The 21,743-nt window shown below is 46.2% G+C and overlaps 1 protein-coding gene across 6 annotated transcripts in view; it reads left to right on the top strand.

The window, feature by feature from the left end:
• The window catches only part of Lgr1 (Leucine-rich repeat-containing G protein-coupled receptor 1), a 261,257-nt gene that overhangs the window by 200,448 nt on the left and 39,066 nt on the right, over positions 1–21,743 (top strand). For all 6 annotated transcript variants that reach the window (XM_070530926.1, XM_070530922.1, XM_070530923.1 and 3 more), the window contains 4 exons: positions 3,492–3,557; positions 3,690–3,758; positions 4,074–4,148; positions 18,041–18,244. In XM_070530926.1, coding sequence (XP_070387027.1) covers positions 3,492–3,557; positions 3,690–3,758; positions 4,074–4,148; positions 18,041–18,244 — 414 coding nt within the window. The remainder of the gene's footprint in view (positions 1–3,491; positions 3,558–3,689; positions 3,759–4,073; positions 4,149–18,040; positions 18,245–21,743) is intronic.

Here is a 21,743-nt window from a genome sequence, read left to right as displayed (position 1 = left end):
GGCTAACACTCCCAGGGTTCTACAAGGAAACAATAAATACCCAAGAAAGTGAATAGGGAAACTGCGCCGCGGTAGCGGAATCGGTAAAGCATCGCACGCGTAATGCGAAAGACGTGGGATCGTTCCCCACCTGCACCAAGTTGTTTTTTGATGCACTTTCATTTCCGATAATTTATCATTTCTTTATTTCTATCACTAAGCACAAGTAATTTCCCCTATGTTGTCCTTGGTGTCAATGTTTGTTCGCTTCTTATGATATGATTAATAAAAATCGCGCCCCTCGGCAAACCCCATTTCTTCTCGTTTATTACATAACGAGGGTCTCGAATCCGGCAACATTGATGCCTTCAGGTAGCATGTGTGGGTTTATTGACCGGTTGCCTGCACTCAAACGGATCACGTTCTCCTAACGCCTGCGGCAGAAAGGATGCTCGACATCCTCCGCTAAGGTTTGTGAGTGGTGGTGGTGGCTAACACTCCTAGAGTTCTACTAGGAAACATAAACACCCAAGAAAGTGGATAGGGAAACGGCGCCGCGGTAGCTCAATTGGTAGAGCATCGCACGCGACATGCGAAAGACGTTGGATCGTTCTCCACCTGCACCAAGTTGTTTATTCATCCCTTTTCCTTTCCATTAATTTGTCATTTCATTATTTCATTTACAAAGCACAAGTAATTTCCCCTATGTTGTCCTTGGTGTCAGTGTTTCTTGACTTCCTATGATACGATCTAGTACGAGTGTCTTTTCTATTTGACAAATCGAAGCAGCAGCACCTCTCAATAAAAGGGTGGTAGGCGACCGCACGTGTTACAATGGTGAACTTAATTGTTGAAGTTTGCCATTTGTTGAAGTTGTATGTGCCGTGTCATTCTTCAGTCGATGTTGTGTTTGCGCTATTTCTTGCAACATAGAATAGAGACGGCTGACGCAAGACAAGGTTAATTGTAATAGACTTACTAGAAAGGAATAATTGCCCAAGTTTTTTTTACCACTACAACGACTATGAACACGGGCTTATTAAATTTACAGATTAACGTTCCGTTCCTTTCTATATTATTTCACTGATACTTGTTTCGGTAATTGGATAATAATTAAATGTTATTCGTATACTTCTAACGCATTTCTCCTGTGCCATTGCTATTCCCTTTCTAATATGTTTACCACCCTATTGCAGCCCCCGCCTTACCTAATGCCTTCAGACCTTTACGGCTGAAATTGATGACATGAAATGACATCGCTGGCAGATGCCTTCGTCCTGGAATGCACATATAATATGGACTGATTATGTCATATAATTCCTGCAGAATCCGCGAGGTTGAAGAAATTTCAGGAAAGAGAAAGTTGCCATCTACCCGAGAGTAGCGCGAAACTACAAAGGCAACGGAAAATCGTCTTCTCAGTAAAAAGCTTCGCAGTGGAAGAAAAATTCGTCCTGGCCGAGGGATCGAATTCGGGACCAATGCCTTTGTCGCAGCGCAGCCAATTTGTCGCTGTGCCATCTGAGCTAACCAGGAGGTTAGCAGGTCGCACAGCGAGACCGAATTAACCAAGTCGAAGATGACCAGCGACACTGATTGCTGCAAATCAATCCTGCAGAATGCGGAAATGTGGCGGGAGTTTTAAAAGCAAAATTGTCATCCACCTGACCCGGAGAAACCCAATATGATTTCTCAGAAAGCTTCGTACCTACTCAACACAAAGAAAAGTAGTAGCAGACACTAACTGAGATGTCGACATATTCAAAGCAGGTACTTAAACAAAAAAGTCCCTTCGTAATTTCTCCTGCGAAGCTTTGTTTCTGAAAACTAACTCATATTGTTTTTTTCTTAATTATGGGCCCCGTGTCGCAGAAAATCCGGTGTCGGTGTCGACGGCGGCGGAGTTGTCCATGAGCGAAAATTTTAGTATATATTTAGGTATATGTACATGCCACTCCTTACTACATGACATACGGTATATGCGGGTTATATTGCCGCACATCGTTCTATCTCTAATGTTGCTCGTACCTTGTCTTACATTCTTGACAAGGTTACTCCTCGGAATTTTCAGAACAACATCCCACAATCAAATCTCATGAAACAAAACACCGACATCGCATGTCTCTTATGTTAAATGTTCCCAAACTTAAATATCAAAAGTGCGAAACAATAACAGAAACCTGAAAATGATGTAATTTTTTGGCACGCTGTCCGCAACCTCCAGAATCGGCCCACGCAAGAGGCCGCGTTTTTACCAGAAAGTTCGCCTTTGTGCATAGCATTTGCCGTCAGCGTTTCCCGGTAAACATTAGAGTTGCATAAGCTGCAGTTGCCGGAAAGCGTGAGAAGCAATCTTTCAATGCTATCGCATTCCACTCTTACAGGCAACGCTTAAGCGTCCTCCAACATTTTTTTTTTCTTAGCTTCATGCTAATGCGGTGTGTATGGCACAATATTTTTCGTTTCATAAAAGACTGATGAAGACGGCGATGATTCGTTCGCTACATTTTGTTGACATTTATGTTTATTTCAGTTCTTTATTTTATCAAGATAACATAACAAGATAACAGAGAGGAAAAATATATACGTATATATGGTGTTTCTTAGACTATAGAGATTCCTTATGGAACGCCTACACTGTAAAATAATTTACACCCAAAAAATGAGAAAGGGTGTAAATGTGTCTATACCTCACACCCTAAGGGTGTTATCTATATGACGGATACCTTAACGGTGTGAGTTATAGATTCATTTACACCCTTTCTCACTTTTTAGGGTGTAAATTATTTTACAGTGTATGAGCGTAGCGAACGTGGCATTATTACAGAGGTGTTGTGAGGCGAGGCGAATATGCTTTGCCGCTAATAATGCGAGTTCCAGATGGTTAATTAACATGTTAATTGCCTTTTTTCGGACCCTTTGAGGCTGTTCTATATATGGCCAACTTAGAGGCAGTCGCATTTTAATGCACCTCCATCTTGTTTAATCTTGAATATCGCAGGTAATTTGATATATTTATTACTGAATTTAAAAGCGCAATGCAGGCAGTATCAAACGGGGAGCGCCGGGAGGGCAGAAAAGGAAGCGCCGTCATTACGTCACACGGAAACGTCCTGTGATGAAGTACTTTATGAAGATTGAATGATTGCATGTCACGACAAATACTGAGGCGGCACGTTCCGGTAGATGCTTATTAGGCAAAATGTGCAGTGTCAGCATTTGCAGCCACTTTCAGATTACCAAGCAAATATTTTACGCCAAAAAGAAAGTTTGTAGTTTTTTTCTTGTTTCTGAACATAATTACACCATTTTATTTCCCCAGTATTAGGCAATGCCTGTTCGCTATAGGGCGGTCAGTGTCGGAACAGATACAGCCCTGTTCGCAAATATGTATTTTTCATCGAAGAGTAATTAGTTTAAACCACTGGCTTTGTTTTCATTAAGCAAAGCTAATCCCTTGCATACAATTAAATTCTAAATCATCATTCTCGCGTTTTTTTGTTCCCTTTCAGAGACTTCGACAGCAACCGTATCGCTGAGCTTACAGCACATTCCATCAAGGTCAAGGCAGGAACACTGTAAGCCACAAGAGGAGCGATTATCTTGTTCTTATTACTTTACCGATGGCGGCTGCGATAACGAGCTCAACAGACAGCCGCATACAAATTGTTAGCACCGGTAGTCACAACTTTTTCTCTACTTCTTTTCAGGATCCTCAATCACAACACCATTGCGGCCATTCGTGCAGCGGCATTTGACGGCTCCAAGATTGCTGAAGTGTAAGTATCGCAACTCAGAATGCTTAGAGCCTGCTCTGGAGATGAGAAAGCTTAGTCGGAGGAAACATTCGTGCTCTGTAATTCTCAATTTACTTCTCAGAGTATTGCATTGCAATTCTGAAATTGTTTTTGCCATACATGTACATACTTGAGCAGTGTCTCCGCTAAGTGCTTACACGCAGTTACTTGCCTCAGGTATTCTGGCTAGCACATGTCTTCAACAGTAAAGGGGCTTAGTGAGGCATTGTAGGCGACGTACCGCTTCGTTTACAAGCTTCAAGAATCAGGGCTGAAATGCCAATTATTTATTTTCAGGAGACTGCGCGGAAATCGAGAGTTGGCGGTGGTTGAAGACGATGCCTTCTACGGACTCTCAAACCTCAGTCATCTGTAAGACATCAACACAATTTGCAATCTTTTTCTTTATTTTTATACGAAACCATCAAATTGCCCACAGAGTGAAATAAGATCACCGCCCAAGCACTCCGTCCAGATGGTTAACCGGCGAAGCTGAAACGTGCGGCCCCGGTTTTTATCACTGGGTTAATCCTGACGCTCATTAAGCGACGGTTTGGTAGGCTGCCGGAACCTCGGTACGCAATTGCTGCTTGCGCTCGTCTGCACGAGCCTGTTCTTGTGCCCGGGCTGCAGCATCGCCACGGAGTAGACGAGCTCGTTCCCGGTTCTGCTCGTGGCGTTGCTAATCGAAAGCTACCTGCTCCTCAGGAGTACGTGTGACGCGTGGTCTAATCATTTCGGAGCCGGCGAGAAACTGCTGCGTGCACGCTCAGCTGGCACAGAGAGCAACGAGGTCACTACTGACGCAGCCAATCACGCGCCTCTTTTTTTTTTCGTGCATGCGCATGGGGTTGCGCCGGAGGAGTTTTCGGCGTACAGGCGACAGACAAACGGACAGGTGGACGGACAAATCGGCTAGCCGTATACAGATTCGCTGTAAAAGACGGCTTCTGTAGCAGCGAAACGGAACCTAAATTCCCATTGGCTGCGACGCCACGTCACGTGCACGCCTCGACGGAGCAGAGCGGTCGAAAGGGAACACCTGCTGCCGCTCTAGTATGCCAGGTGTTGCGTGAGGGGACAGGGCATCGCCGCGAAGCCACGGCGCCCTCGCCTCGCTCTCGCTCTCGGAAGCCTCTGTTATCCGCGCGTTCCTTGTCCGCTCAAACTCTCGTCCGCGTTCAAACTTCAACTCGGTAATCGCTATACAGAAATTAATGTATAAAAAACAGAATAAATTAGAGAGGAAAACTGCTGGTGGTAGGGCGTTTCAAACCTACCACCCCACGCTCAGAAGCCCGTGGGATAAACCAACCCCTCCTACACAGCAGGCATGTGCCCTATGCCTTGACATCATACAACCTGGGCCGAAATTTCCATTCCATAGCACAGCGTGACAAAAGCGGTGACACCAAATTCAACGCGGCTTACTCGGGATCGTTCCCTTTAGATTCTATGGCAGTCGGATAAGGTAGCATGGCGTCACGGATAGAAGTGCACCGGCCTTCTGCTATCTAGGAGACGTTTGCCAAGCGTCTCAGCACGCTCGCTTGCCGGCGAGGAGCTCATAACTCGAAGGACTGCTTAGCGGCGTTCAATTGGACATTAATGCTTTCGCATTCACAACTCATAAGAAGTGCCTAAGTGTCGACGAATTTTTTTTCTTGTCATTGTTGTTCTTTTGTTGTTCACTTCTAAAGCTCTGTTCAGAATTTTTGTGATTTAATATACGCAGAGCCATGAGCAAAAGTACGTGGACCACTGACGCGCCGAAAAAAAAACTGAATTTAATCGTAATTCAGATTTACAAAGAGAAATTGACAAGTTCAACGGAATGTTTAGAATGCGAAATTATGGCTGTAGTGATTCATATCAAATTATATTCATCGGCGGAGAAGAAAAGCTGCTTTAGCTCAGGAATGACTCCGGAATTGGAGTGGCTCAGGGGAGTACATAATTCGTAATCACGTTATCGAGTAACAATAAATATGCAAAATACACGCGCTTCTCGCATTCATATTATGTGGATAATCAACGTCGAAAAGTACCGCGCAGCGTTGCGGAAGTTGATTTGAAAGTACTGTATTTACGGTAACTGAAAGTAATGAACAGGAAGAAAGGGGGTAAACCGAGGGGCCCGATATTTATTAATCATAGCATAAGAAGCCAAGAAACAAAGCCACCAATGACCACACAGGGGAAATTACTCGTACTTACTAATTGAATTGAAGAAATGGTAAGTTAATGGAAATGAAAGTGGATGAAAGAAACAACTTGCCGCAGGTGGGGAACGATCCCACGTCTTTGCATCACGCGTGCTATGCTCTAACCAATTGAGCTACCGCCGGCGCCGTTCTCCCATCCACTTTCTGGGGTATTTATGTTTATCTGCTAGAATTAACGCTGGGAGTGTTAGCCAGCGCCACCACTCGCAAACCTTGGCGGATGTGCAACGTCCTTTCTGCTGCAGGCATCACGAGTACGTGATGTAATTGGGGGAAGGCAACTGGTCAATAAACCCACACGTGCTACCTGAAGGCATCAATGTTCCCGGATTCGAGACCCTCGTTATGTAATCGCCAAGATGAAAGGGGTTTAACCAAGGCGCCCGATATTTATTAATCGTAGCATAAGAAGCCAACAAAGACACCAATGACAGTACAGAGGAAATTACTTGTACTTACTAAATTAAATTAATTGTAGAGCATCGCACGCGTAATGCGAAGAAATGGGATCGTTCCCCACCTGCAGCAAGTTGTTCTTCATCCACTTTCATTTCTATTAATTTAGCATTTCTTTAATTCAATTAATAAGTACAAGTAATTGTACCTGTGTTGTCCGTGGTGTCTTTGTTTGTAGGATTCTTATGCTATGATTAATAAATATCGGACCCCTTGGTTAACCCCCTTTCTTCTCACTCATTACATAACGAGGGTCTCGAATACGGCAACATTGATGCCTTCAGGTAACACGTGTGGGTTTAAAGACCAGTTTCCTGCACTCAAAAAGATCACGGACTCGTGACGCCTGCGGCGGAAAGAACGTCCCACGTCCGCCGCCAAGGTTTGTCAGTGGAGGCGCTGGCTAACACTCCCAGCGTTAATTCTAGTAGATAGAGATAAATACCCCAGAAAGTGGATGGGAGAACAGCGCCGGCGGTAGCTCAATTGGTTAGAGCATAGCACGCGTGATGCAAAGACGTGGGATCGTTCCCCACCTGCGGCAAGTTGTTTTTTCATCCACTTTCATTTCCATTAATTTATCCTTTCTATATTTCCATTAGTAAGAACAAGTGATTTCCCCTGTGTTGTCGTTGGTGCCTGTGTGTTGGCTTCTTATGCTGTAACTGAAAGTGGTTACTCAATGTACTGTAACACCACCGTTGTACTTGTGCTTATTAATATTACTATCCTTAGAACCCGCAATAAAGAAAGTATAGCTTCAAAATGTTGCAACTCTTTCATGCACCTAAGGAGACTGAAATAGCCCAGAACAAGTTCCCGGGCTTTTTCCATTAAAGCATTTTATTTTTGCGCAGCCTCAGTTCTTGTAATTTCGCCCACCTTTTTACTCAATAAGGGTGGCAAGGCTGTGAAACTGTGTTAAGCAAGGACGGTACAATGCGTTTCACCGAATAAAAGTGAGCTAGAAGTTAATTTTCACAGTGTTTCTGCCATCCTGCACGACGAATGGCCGATCCCGCTGAAAATAAACCTGCGGCCGCCACTGCCTAATGGTGCAGAAAATCCTTTTAAATATTCACAGGAGTGGATATGTATAATTCCGCGCTGAGCGTTTACCTCAGTACATTAGTTTATTTTTTTTTATATTTCTTCCGATGGAGAAGAATTTGCCTGGCGTGGTCTCCCCTCCCATCTGGGCATATTTTACGCTGTTTATATCCCTCTATTTTTGCCTTCATGTCCTTATCTCTTTGACCTTCATCCCGTGAAAGGTACCCAGCCAGAATAACTGTTGCCCGCTTCTATGTTGTTCATTTTATAGTTTCTTCTTGTGAGACATTTCTTCTTTTTATTTTTCATTTGCTTTTTTTTCCTTTTTTTTCAAAAGGGTTCACAACTCATCGCAGGTGCTCCAATCTGGTTTAATGTGCAGTGAAGGCTGCCAAGTGAAGGCTTCGCTTGATAGGCAGAAGCACCGACTTATCGGCCGAAATGTCCGCGTCACTCTGTCGAAAAACCCCCGTCATCTCAGCGCCTTCCCGAAGCGAGTTTTCAACTTTGGTGTATTTTACGCCCCTCACCCGTAGGCAAATATCATCAGGAAATATTGAAACCTGACAATCTTCAGTTTCGCTGCGTGGTGGGGGGAGGGGGGGGGGAGAGAGAGAGAGAGTTCGATGCCACTAACAATACATGAAGTGCGTAGCAATGGGCGCGCATTCGTGAATGCGCTTAGCCCCAGGAACTGCACTGCGCACTCTCCGCAGAAGAAAGGCAAAAAAAAAATGAGAGAGAAAGAGAGCGAGAGAGCACGATGCGCTTCGCCGCACTTTCACGCCATCTGACTATTGTTGTTTTGCTTCAGATGTTCTTCTATCAGGAAAGCTGCTTTCGATTTGCATCGCGCAAAGTTTTCGGGGACCTAAACCAAGTGCGAATCTAGCAACTTCTTTGCATTTGGCTTCTCATTCGCTCCTACTCCGTATGCGGAAAGTCTCAATTCACCTTTTGCAAAATTTTGTGACGAGGGTGCTCTGCAAAGCTCCACTCTTTAACCAGAGGACCCCAGATGCTGTTCTCGCCTATCTTTGCAACAAGGTGAGGGATATGCATCCTGGTCCCCGGAGCCCCATAACTTGGCACCCGTCTCCAACTACATAAGCTCTAAACAATCACTGGCTTGGCTATGCCGAAGACCCCGCATGAAGTCGAGTCTCTTCAAGGGAAAATCATGTCCTGTCTTCCTCTCTTCGGTAAGCCAGCCCTTCGGAAGGTGCGTCGTTCCTTAAGGCGCATAGAGAAGGAAAAGGCGTCGCGGACAGCCATCGCGAGATAATAAAAAAAAAACGACACTAATCAACCTGAAAAAGGACGCAGGTGCAGCACTGTCCTTTAACAAATTTCATTTGACTAGGTCATGCAATTAGTCGCGTTGAAAGAGGGAAAAAGTAAAAGTACTCGAGTTCTTAAGAAACAAAACCAATGAGCAAAAAAACTGCACATATGCACCATCCTGTGCAAAGGAAATGTAGCCCGCAGTCACACACATCGTACCCGATTGTTCTGAAAAGTAATGTGAGCTCTTTGTCAGTACGGTGTGTTCACGCCATGGCTACGCATGAATAAGCATATTTCCTCAGCACAAACATACTTCTGCAGAAAATATATGCGAAGTAGCACTGCAGCAGCTACATCAAGTTTCTAAAACATACCCAATAAAGTGTGGCCCTGGTTGGCGTGCATGGCTTCTTTTGCGGCGCGCGAACCCACCGTGGTTGCTTAGTGGCTATGGTGTTAGGCTGCTGAGCACGAGGTCGCGGGATCTAATCCCGGTTACGGCGGCCGCATTTCGATGGGGGCGAAAACACCCGTGTACTTAGATTTAGGTGCACGTCAAAGAACCCCAGGTAGTCGAAATTTCCGGAGTCCTCCACTACGGCGTGCCTCATGATCAGGAAGTGGTTTTGGCACGTAAAACCCCATAATTTACTTTTTTTTCGGCGCGCAAGTGATTGAACGATAGGAAATAGAAGCATTTTGTTGGTTCCTTTGATGGTTTTTTGCACGATGGGAGTGCGGCTATATAGATGCCCTTTCTAGCCACAAAATCTACCACAATACATTACTAACAACTTCAAAATTATTATTTGTGTACAAATTTTACCGGTATAAACGTTCAATTCACTTCACGTCGTATGTGAAAAGTTTGAAAGTTGCAGGCCTTCGCTGGTGAACTATGGTATTCTTACTCGCCATTTCTTACCGATGACATCGGTACAAGCTCATCATGAGTTGCTGTAGAACTTCGTAGCAATATCTCAAGACAACCACGTTACGAAGAACGCGGGATATCGAGTGAGCTCAACAAAAGAAAGTGAAACTCGCGGAGCCGGTGTGGAAATGTCTAGCACAATAACCATCAACAAAAACACATCCCAAGCCGGCACTTCCCATCGTTTCCATGGTAGAATGTCTACAGCGCTAGGTTTATTTATATATAGGTAGGACTCCATCAAGGTCTGCGACAACAACACCCAATTCTTTCATTCAATATCTTGGAAATAAACAAATCAGAGAGAACGACCATCGCTTGTCCATTCGGTGTATCGCCGTGCTCCAAGGCGCATAGAGAACCTGTGAACGACGCTTGTTCGTTATGTTCCAGTCTTGCGCAGCAGGTTACTATATATCCTATAACTTGGTAACTTATAGAGTGTAACTGTAGAGTGCACTCTACACTCTTAAAACGGTTGCACCCTTTGGGGTGTATATTTGTCCCACAACGATAATCGTCATCTGCCTTGCTTGCGTTTCCTTTCCTGAAAACTCGGCGCTCGCTACTTTCCTGTCGAGAATGCTGTGTCACACTGATAAAGCGCACGCCGTTCGCGACTGGAAAGTACCGGGCTCGCAGCATTAAAGAAAGGAAACGCGGGCAGCACGGATGACGATTATTGTTGTGGGACAAGATACGCCCCAGAGGGCGTAAATTTTTCTAAGAGTGCACTCTTAGAAAAAGTTACACCCTTTGGGGCGTATATTGTCCCACAACAATAATCGTCATCCGTGTTGCCCGCGTTTCCTTTCTTTAATGCTGCGAGCCCGGTACTTTCCAGTCGCGAACGGCGTGCGCTTTATCAGTGTGACAGCATTCTCGACAGGAAAGTAGCGAGCGCCGAGTTTTCAGGAAAGGAAACGCAAGCAAGGCAGATGACGATTATTGTTGCGGGACAAATATACACCCCAAAGGGTGCAACCGTTTTAAGAGTGTGTAGAAAAATGTACACCCTTTGGGGCGTATCTTGTCCCACAACGATAATCGTCATCCGTGCTGCCCGCGTTTCCTTTCTTTAACGCTGCGAGCCCGGTACTTTCCAATCACGAACGGCATGCGCCTTATCAGTGTGACGCAGCATTCTCGACAGGAAAGTAGCGAGCGCCGAGTTTTCAGGAAAGGAAACGCAAGCAAGGCAGATGACGATTATTGTTGTGGGACAAATATACACCCCAAAGGGTGCAACCGTTCTAAGAGTGTAAAACAAAATTACACCCTTTGGGTCGTATCTTGCCACACAACGATGATCGTCATCTGTCTTGATTGCATTTCCTTTCTTGAAAATGCCGCGCCCGCTACTTTCCTGCACTCTACACTATTAAACATGTTGGACCCTTTGGGGTGTAAATTTGTGCCACAACAATAATCGTCATCTGCCTTGCTTGCGTTTCCTTTCCTGAAAACTCGGGGCTCGCTACTTTCCTGTCGAGAATGCTGCGTCACACTGATAACGCGCATGCCGTTCGTGGCTGGAAAGTACCGGGCTCGCAGCGTTAAAGAAAGGAAACGCGGGCAGCACGGATGACGATTACTGTTGTGGGACAAGATACGCCCCAAATGGTGTAAATTTTTCTACGAGCGTAGAAACAGTTGCACCCTTTGGGGTGTATATTTGTCCCACAACAATAATCGTCATCTGTCTTGCCCGCGTTTCCTTTCTTTAACGTGGCGAGCCCGGTACTTCCCAGTCACGAACGACATGCGCGTTATCAGTGTGATGCAGCATTCTCGACAGGAAAGTAGCAAGCGCCGAGTTTTCAAGAACGGAAACGCAAGCAAGGCAGATGACGATTATTGCTGTGGGACAGATATACACCCCAAAGGGTGCAAACTGTTTTTAGAGTGTGTCGGCAATGCTACACTCTTAGAAAAATTTACACCCTTTGGGGCTTATCTTGTCCCACAACGATAATCGTCATCCGTCTTGCCCGCGTTTCCTTTCTCTAACGCGGCGAGCCCGCTACTTCCCAGTCACGAACGGCATGCGCGTTATCAGTGTTACGCAGCATTCTCGACAGGAAAGTAGCGAGCGCCGAGTTTTCAGGAAAGGAAACGCAAGCAAGGCAGATGACGGTTATTGTTGTGGGACAAATTTACACCCCAAAGGGTGCAACAGTTTTAAGAGTGTATGTCATGCTGATAACGCGCATGCGGTTAGTTAAGGCCGATCCACACGACGGAGCAAGTCCGCAGGCCGATCGGTCACGTGATGCGACGTCACGGCCCGCCGCGGTCCGGTCCGGCGCAGAGCACATCCACATGGCGGACCGCCATAGCAGACGGCGGAGCAGACCACTAGCTATACTCTCGGCCAGAGCGTTATCATTGTTACCATTCCGGCTCGAGTCCCAGAAAGCCGGGAACTGCTCAACGAGGGATACAAAATAAAAAACTTACTCGTCACTCCAAGAGGACACGGTGTTTAAAAAGATATATCTGCTGCACGCACGGTTAGGCGGAACGACGGACATGAGACGACTGGCATGACTGGCTTTTGCTGAGCCGAAAACTAGATTGGATTTGGCTGAACACACTTTGTTGCCGGACAACATTCGTTGGCTACGCCAAAATCGCTGCGGCTTGCATGCGGTCCGCCGCCAAAAGTGAAGCGGGAAAAGCCTCGGCGATTCGTTGGACCGCGAGGGCCGCGGTCTGGCGCGGGCCAACGGCGGTACGCACGAACTGGCGACGTCCTATCACGTGATGCGCGGACCGCGGTCCAAAAGAGCAATTTGGTCCGTCGTGTGGATGGGCCTTTGCTGGGAAGTACTGGGCTCGCAACCTTAAAGAAAGAAAATGCGATCAAGACAGATGACGTTTATTGTTGTGTGGCAAGATACGACTCAAAGGGTGTAAACGTTTCTTAGAGTATGTGTGTCGGCTGGCAGTCAGAGTAGATTTCACTAACTCGTACAGCTATTATCTCACTGGAATGGCTGACTCACCCGTGTACGCTAAGTGAAGATGTGACGAGACAACCAATCACCTTCTGTGCAAATCTTCCCGCCAGACTCGCCAGTGTGTCTGGGAGCGTGGTCTCACAGCTCATCAGCGCAGAAAGCCATACACTCTAAAAACGGTTGCGCCCTTTACGGTGTATATTACGTGACTGGTGACGAGCAAGCGGCAGGGCATTCTTTATCTCATCGGCAGCGCTCGGTCAGCAGCATGCATTTTTGCCGTCACCTGACGGGAGCCGACCTTATTCACCAAAGGCACGCTTGAGAGCAGCACGGTACCACTGCGCAAGCGCTCCGTCACGTGGCTTTTTTTTTTCATATTTCTCGGGCTTTCTTTGCAGCCCGAAAAAAAAAAGGACTAAGTGAGACGTATCTTAAAGGAAATAACTCGATTGCTGGTTTCTTACTTTGTTCTTCAAATCTGCGTATCATACTTGAGGTCCTCAGCCAATAATTAAAAAGTGGGATAATTAAACTTAATTAGTGAGTTATAGGGAAAACAAAAAATGACTTACTATAGGCTATTGCGAATAGTATGGGTTCACTTTAATTCCCTTCCCACGCGCCTTTCATATTTAATTTCTTGGCTGAAGTTATGTGGGACATCCTGTACACTCTTGAGGTGTAGACAGGTCGCAACGGATACGGCGGTGAGCGTGTCCAAACAATGTCTCTTCACACTTCCCTTAAACAGACCGATGATCACAGCGTCATCCGGCGGAAAATCGGCGCAACGTACCACCGAAAGGTACAGCGAAAGGAAGAAGGTCTTGTCGCCATGGCAACTGGTTGGCGTAGCAATGGACGTAGTCCGCTCGCTTATCGCACGCAGGACCGGCGCGGCCCTTTCTGCCTTGTCAGTGGCAGGGAGTTAATGGTTACTCGCGGGATGCGTTTAAATAGCGCCCCAAAATTATGTCTCTTTAGTAGCTCCTAGAATAGAATCCTTTCAGTGATTTCACACGAAAGCGCGCGCAATCGACGAAGTTCTGACGAAGAACATAGCCATGCCATTTTATTCGTTGCACAAGACAAGAGCGTGCAGAAAACTACGTCAAAACAGCGGTCATTACCATAGAATAGCATTGCCTCTCTCTCGGGACAGACCTGTAATGGGAGAGTCATCCCGTGGTGCTGTTTTATCAGCCCTTCCTGCAAGGCGGGCTGTCCATACCTAGAGAGTATATATTACACCCCGGATGATGGCGACAGACTTGAGTGCCCGGTTGATTACGAGAAAGCATTTGATTCTGTCGAAACCTCAGCAGTCATGGAGGCATTACGGAATCAGGGTGTAGACGAGCCGTATGTAAGAATACTGAAAGATATCTATAGCGGCTCCACAGCCACCGTAGTCCTCCATAAAGCAAGCAACAAAATCCCAATAAAGAAAGGCGTCAGGCAGGGAGATACGATCTCTCCAATGCTATTCACAGCGTGTTTACAGGAGGTATTCAGAGACCTGGATTGGGAAGAATTGGGGATAAAAGGTAATGGAGAATACCTCAGTAACTTGCGATTCGCTGATGATATTGCCTTGCTTAGTAACTCAGGGGACCAATTGCAATGCATGCTCACTGACCTGGAGAGGCAAAGCAGAAGAGTGGGTCTAAAAATTAATCTGCAGAAAACTAAAGTAATGTTTAACAGTCTCGGAAGAGAACAGCTATTTACAATAGGCAGCGAGGTGCTGGAAGGCGTAAGGGAATACACCTACTTAGGGCAGGTAGTGACGGCGAATCCGAATCATGAGACGGAAATAACCAGAAGAATAAAAATGGGCTGGGGTGCGTTTGGCAGGTATTCTCAGATCATGAACAGCAGGTCGCCATTATCCCTCAAGAGAAAAGTATGTAATAGCTGTGTCTTACCAGTACTCACCTACGGGGCAGAAACCTGGAGGCTTACGAAAAGAGTTCTACTCAAATTGAGGACGGCGCAACGAGCTATGGAAAGAAGAATGATAGGTGTAACGTTAAGGGATAAGAAAAGAGCAGATTGGGTGAGGGAACAAACGCGAGTTAATGATATCTTAGTTGAAAGCAAGAAAAAGAAATGGGTATGGGCCGGACATGTAATGAGGAGGGAAGATAACCGATGGTCATTAAGGGTTACGGACTGGATCCCAAGGGAAGGGAAGCGTAGCAGGGGGCGGCAGAAAGTTAGGTGGGCGGATGAGATTAAGAAGTTTGCAGGGACGGCATGGCCAGAATTAGTACATGACCGGGGTTGTTGGACAAGTATGGGAGAGGCCTTTGCCCTGCAGTGGGCGTAACCAGGCTGATGATGATGATGACCTTGCATAGTGCGTGCGAATGATCTGGACTCATCTCTCCCCCTCTCTCTTAAATTCCCCTTTCCCTCCCATCGTCTAAGGCATCAAACTGGAATAAGCCTAGTTAACCTTACTCTCTCTCTCTCTCTCTCTCTCTCTCTCTCGCTGTTACCTAAATGGTATAACTACTCAAAAAATGCTCGTTAAGCCTTGGCATCCATATGTTACGCGGGACGGCGGCAAAGTAATGTGATTGTGTCCCGTCCTATCGAGACACCTGACAAAAAGGTCTTACTTCCTTTACTGTTAAAATAACACTCAAAGGAAAACACACAGGTAATGTGACCCGCCGTGGTTGCTCAGTGGCTATGGTGTTAGGCTGCTGAGCACGAGGTCGCGGGATCGAATCCTGGCCATGGCGGCCGCATTTCGATGGGGGCGAAATGCGAAAACACCCGTGTACTTAGATTTAGGTGCAAGTTAAAGAACCCCAGGTGGTCAAAATTTTCGGAGTCTCCCACTACGGCGTGCCTCATAATCAGAAAGTGGTTTTGGCACGTAAAACCCCATATATTATTATTACACAGGTAATGTGCCCCTCGTCGAGTCGTGTATAAAACCTTGAAAAAATACACCAGTGCGCGTTGAAATTCAGTCAATTTAATTATAGCTTTACGTATTCATATCTTCAATCAGGCACCCGTTACGAGAGCTTTTCAAACAAAAGTAGTGTTGCAAGTACTCTTCTATTTCCTCTAATGATGAAACATGAAATAAATTACCATACAAAATTAGTATGTGATGTTGCATGTTTAAAAATAAGAAATTATCCCTCATGTCTGCAGTCATGAAGGATAATTTTATACTTTATACCATGGCGGTTGTAAACGTATATCTAAACACCATGGCTTTTAGATATGTATTTACACCCGCTGTGGGAACCTTGGTAGGCCACCACGGCAGTAGGCTATCGTGTCGCGCTGCTAAGTTCGAGGTCACGGGTACGATCCCGACAAACGGCGGCCGCATTTTGATGGCGGCACAATGCAAGAACGCTCGTGTACTTCGATTTAGGTACGCGTTAAAGAACCCCATGGCAGTCAATCAGGAGTCCCCCACCATGGCATGCCTCATAACCATATCATGATTTTGGCACGTAAAATCATTAATGTTTTTTTCATTATTAGATGTTTGCACCTTAAGGTGACGGGGATTTCATAGTCATACTCTGTTTTGCGAAATTCTACTCGACATTATTTTTTTGAAACGTTAATTTTTCAAGAGACATGTCGCACGGACGGAAGTGGCTTTTTTTTAGTTTTTTTTTTTCACCGAATGAAAAACATTTTACAACGCCTTCCTTTGTCCCCTACAAGCTACTAGCAACCGCCGACGGCTCCCGTGTTCATGAACGAGCGCTGGCGGTTTTCCTGATGCAGGGATAAGTGCTCATGTATAGGCTACCTCATCCATCGTCTTCGGCGACATAAAAGTAGCAAGCGATGTTCGAAGCATTGTGCTTGGTAAGCGCATGAATACAGACATGAAAGTGGGTCAACCTTAGAACGACCAGACACGCATTTTGAGTGATCGTGCGCGCGCAGGCCAAACACAAAAGACGACGAACAAGCATGCGGCATATCGCGAAGCTTTTCAAGATTCATCAGCGCAAGGCCGTAGTGTGTAGTGTTTCAGTTAGCGCCAAGTCACGTCTAAGTTGCGTCAATGGGGTGGACCGACTAACCAGTAAGAGCTTCAGTGAGGTTGATCCAACATGTAATTTCAATCTCCGGCATGAACATCTGTCATTTAGTGAGAGAACAATGCCCCTACCGCTAAGCTCCGGTATTGTTTCATCATGACGCAGCCACAATAAGCGCAACACAATCACTAGTTTCGCCACCCTGTCATTGACGCGTTCAGGTAGTTTTCAATCACTTTCATCTGGAAGTGGTGATTAAAAGAATGTATGTTTATGCGCTATGTTTGACGCTCTCGACAAGGAGCCTTTGAATACAATACTCCTGAGCGCAAACTAATAAACCTTCATTTTTTGCTGGGACAATGTAGGTCTAAGCGTTCAACACAGTATATATCCTAAAAGGACGTCTTGTTGGGCGAGTTGGTCACAATTCATCTTGGGTACTAGGTGCGAACACACGCAGAAACAGGAAAGGAGACGGGACAGAGCGCCACTTACAACTGCTTTAATAGGAGGCACACCACACACAAATATTGAACCAGTACGCTTCCATATCAATTTTGATCTGATTGTGTTCCTTGCGTCTAAGACGGCTATATACGTGTGTGGTGTGCCCCCGATTAAAGCAGTTGTAAGTGGCGCTCTGTCCCGTCTCCTTTCTTGTTTCTGTGTGTTCGCAACTTTAGAAAAAAGGGGAGACCCCGCCCAGGTGACCGAAGCGCCGAAGTCACCGGCCGTCCGGCGCATGACGTCGGTCCAGAGTGCGCGCCCATTGGTGGATGCTCGTGTGCATCCGCCTCGGAGGAGTAAACGCCCCCTTTTTTCTAAAGTTGTATCCGACTATAGTACCCAAGACGATATATTAAAATTAAATTATGGGGTTTTACGTGCCAAAACCACTTGCTGATTATGAGGCACGCCGTAGTGGAGGGCTCCGGAAATTTCGACCGCCTGGGGTTCTTTAACGTGCACCTAAATCTAAGTACATGGGTGTTTTCGCATTTCGCCTCCATCGAAATGCGGCCGCCGTGGCCGGGATTCGATCCCGCGACCTCGTACTCAGCAGCCCAACACCATAGCCACTGAGCAACCACGGCGGGTCGAGCCGATATATATATATATATATATATATATATATATATATATATATATATATATATATATATATATATATATATATATATATATATATATATATATATATATATATCAAAAGTGTGTGACCCGAGGCGTGTGGGACTTCAGCGTATCCACAGCGACTCACTCACTGGCTCCGTTGTCCCCCCCCCCCCCGCTTTCTTCTTCGCAGAGACCTTTCCGAGACGAGCCTTACGAAACTACCCACCCGTGGACTGGAGTCCCTAGAAGTGCTCGAGCTCCGCGACGCTCCAGCACTGCGCGAGTTCCCCTCTGTCTACCACTTCCGGTTTATAAGGGTGGCTCACCTCACCTACCCTTACCACTGCTGTGCCTTCCAGTTCCCGGAAACCCACGACCCGGAGGAGCATAGCAGGCGGGTACACTGTCCTCGTCTAAGAAAGACCGCTTCCGGTCGTACGGCTGAGCTAAGCCGAGTGGAAGAGATCTTGCCAATTTTCTGTTTCGCTACACCAAGAAACGTTTTCTGCCGCTGTTCGTGCAATGATGACATTGGTTACACGTACGCGTGTTCCTCCTTTCCCACAAGAGCCCTAGTTTCCCTTTATTATGTGCTAAACTTTCTTCTGTATTTGTTTAGATACATAACTATTGCAAGAACCAATGCATTCTTCCTTACTAGTTCTTACTTCTATCTTTCACTTATATAACCAAGTGAAGAAGAAAAGCCGCCGCTAGCATACGGTGACAACGGCTCCCCCAATTATTCTCATCTCAATAAAAAAAAAGAAAAGACTGCATTTGTATAAGAAATGAGGAGGCCACTTTATCTGTGTGTGCTCGACTGCAGGCAAGACACTTAGATGGCAAATTTAGTGAGATGTCTAGATATAAAAAAGCTGCTCTCTTGTCGTCGTTCCTACTTTGACGGCAGGCAGCTTGTGCTGAAGCTTCCCATAGCGGCAATAGCGCTGCAGCACACAGCCTAGCGAGCGGAGGGAGCAAAATGAGATGGACGTGCTGGACGCTAACTTTTGTATCGCACGACGTGCGAGTTCTGCAGAAAAGCGAGGTTAAGGGAAGCCAAGGGCTCCAGTTTTTTTTTTTTTTTTTGCCACAATTACATGAAGCCAACAGACAATGAAACCAATAAAAGCGTAGGCTAAACTACTTGTTTTAATTGGAATGTCGAAATTGTAATATACAGGGAAATGAAAGTGGGCAAGAATAACAACTTGCTTCAGGTGGGAAGCAAGTTGGTGGGAAGCAACCTGCGGCAAGTTGCTTTGTTTTCATCTACTTTCATTTCCCTTTACTTTTTTGTCATTCCTAGGTATCAATCAAAACAAGTAATTTACCCCATACGCTTTTCTTGGTTTCATTGTCTACTGGCTTTACGTGATCGAGTTCTGCAAATGTGCACAAGTTCGCATGTTCTTTATGGATGTGTTCGGTCACGTTTGAACACGGGTGTACGATCAGTGCCAAGTTCTGCCAGTGGGCTGCACAAAGCTTGGTGCATGACGCTCAGACAAGACAGTTTTAGAGCATCCGGTATACCGGTAAATGTAAGCGAGCTCGGCAATAGCCCCTCCATGGATGGAGAGGCTTTAAGCTGGGCGTTTGGCCGGCAGTGTGTTCATGATTACACCGCTGCCGAAAATTTACGCCAGCAGCAAAGTAGAATACACTGGGTTACTGCTAAATTAGCTCTGTGTTTGTCTGATTGAGCTCTGCGCCACCAGGTGGCTACGCCATGCAGGGTACTCACGTTTATGCCTCCGCTCACCCGAAAGAACGCCAAGTCCGCCTGCATTTACGGGAGTGCCGGACACACTGAAACTTTATATTGTACAGTATAACATAAAAGCGCCCCTCTCATCCTTCGTATGTCGTGTATCTTCCTACGCAGCCCAAGTGGCCGGTGTCGGCGACGATAGAGTAATGAATTAGACACAGCCGTAGCGCCCTTTGGGTCTGCGTAACCTTACGTAACCAATCGGCTTCATCGAGAGAAAGCGTCGCCACTGCGTCGGGTTGGGACATGGTCTGCCTATAACCCGGCATGGTGGGCGTACCCATTATCCGCTCTGTATACTCCGCAACGAGAGAGGAGACATTGAACACTTTCTGTAGTTGTGCCACACTTACTGCGATGAAAGGAACTCTTCTTCTTTCTTTTTTTTTTTGAACTAAGGGAAGAAAGGTATTTTACGTGCGTGCCTGCACGTGAGCCTCCGTGTTTCCAGAAGGGTCCGTCATACCCCGCAATGATGCTTCACGCCTTCTCAAATTTCTGAGAGACACCGATCTGCTGGACACGTGTAATAAATATCCCGATGACACTGCAAGCGAAGCTGAGACGGAGCAGTTGTAGGCCTCGCTTGGCAGGCGAAACGAACCTGCTACAGTCCGCTACCACCACGCCGTCTGTTCAGTGCAAAGTGGCAAAGTGCCCAAGAGGCGTTGGACCAACGCTCCAGCGCGCGGTCGGCACGATAGCTGCTACGCCGCCTTCCGATATCCACTAGCGTCTTCAGCGATATATGCGCCAACAGATCCGCGCGCCGGATTTGACGGCAAATACCGTCGCACGCTCGGTGCAGGCACCGTGCCAGTGGCGCTGTTCGGTTATAGCACTGAATGTGCATGGAGCCGGACGCGAAGCACCGCACGCGGAGGCTGCATCGAAACGGAGCCGTGGCGGCACGTGAGAAAAATGAGAATTGTCACATCGCTTTCTCTCAGCGCAGCGCGTACCGCACTTTGCATAGGAGCTCGATCCTGCTTGAGAGAGATCAGAATATGCCGTTTGTTATGCGGGTGATGTTCGCCCGGTGTGTTGAAACGACAATATATAGATGCAGCCCCGTGACTCCAAGCACAATGCACACTTTCTGTTCAGAAGTGGAGGGCTTGGTAGCATCCCAGAAAGACGATCGCCTGCTGTTTCACTCTATAGTCACTATGCTAGACACAACAAAATGCAAATGACAAACTACTGCCGTTGCGCGAGGCTACTGTCCCTGGGTGGAAAAAAGAAAGAAAGTTTTGTTTTGTTTTAGACAGCAATGGCTGAGGTCTACAACTGTTTTGCCGGCTGATCGCTGTTGATTTATGTTTAAAGATTCTCCGCATTTTATTCATCCGGCCACCGGACGGCAGCCGCTTCCTTTTGGCCCATATTCGGCCTACGTTGACGTTTCTGTTTTGTCCTCTTGCTCTTTCGCACCACAACTTATTTCTCTTTCATGTACATAAATAAATATCAATAAAGAATACTGGAAGCTGTAAAATGAAATCTTATAGGCATTGAGGTTGCGATATCCTGAAGTAGATCCATAAGAGATAAAGCTTCCATGTATCTGCACCACTTTGTCAGGAAAAAAATATTTCAATAATATCTGTACCGAAGTTCATTGGGTTTTATACCCCAACACAACACAGTACCAAAGTTTTCTCAGAAGGCTGAGAAGGAGACCGCTGGTGAAGAAAAGTTAGCTCTGGTGCAGGAATCGAAGTCTGGAACATTGCGTTAATGGGGAGATCGCTACATCAACTTGGGTGAACAGGAACGTAACAGCAGAAAGCATAAGGGGGATTATTGGAAGGTGAGGCAAAGCACAGCGCGAAATTTGCGAATAAACGCCTTGTATAACGTTGACCCAACTACAAAATAAAATTACACAGAATTTTTATTCTCCACTGTGACAGTTAGCAAGAAAGTACACAAAACCAACGTAAAGTAGAAATAACAGAAATTCATCAAAATGCCCTATATGTCCCGTATCGCATCTATCCCAGAAATACAAAGCGAAGCTCTTATTCAGTTTTTCAGTTTTATTCAGCATTCAGCTTTCAGTCTGTATGCACAGAATATAACTAACCATCTCAGTAAGCTCCCTACGAACGTC

Source organism: Dermacentor albipictus, chromosome 1, assembly GCF_038994185.2.
Source record: "Dermacentor albipictus isolate Rhodes 1998 colony chromosome 1, USDA_Dalb.pri_finalv2, whole genome shotgun sequence".
In the NCBI taxonomy this organism is placed as follows: Eukaryota; Metazoa; Arthropoda; class Arachnida; order Ixodida; family Ixodidae; genus Dermacentor; species Dermacentor albipictus.
This window is presented reverse-complemented; position numbering and strand designations above follow the sequence as displayed.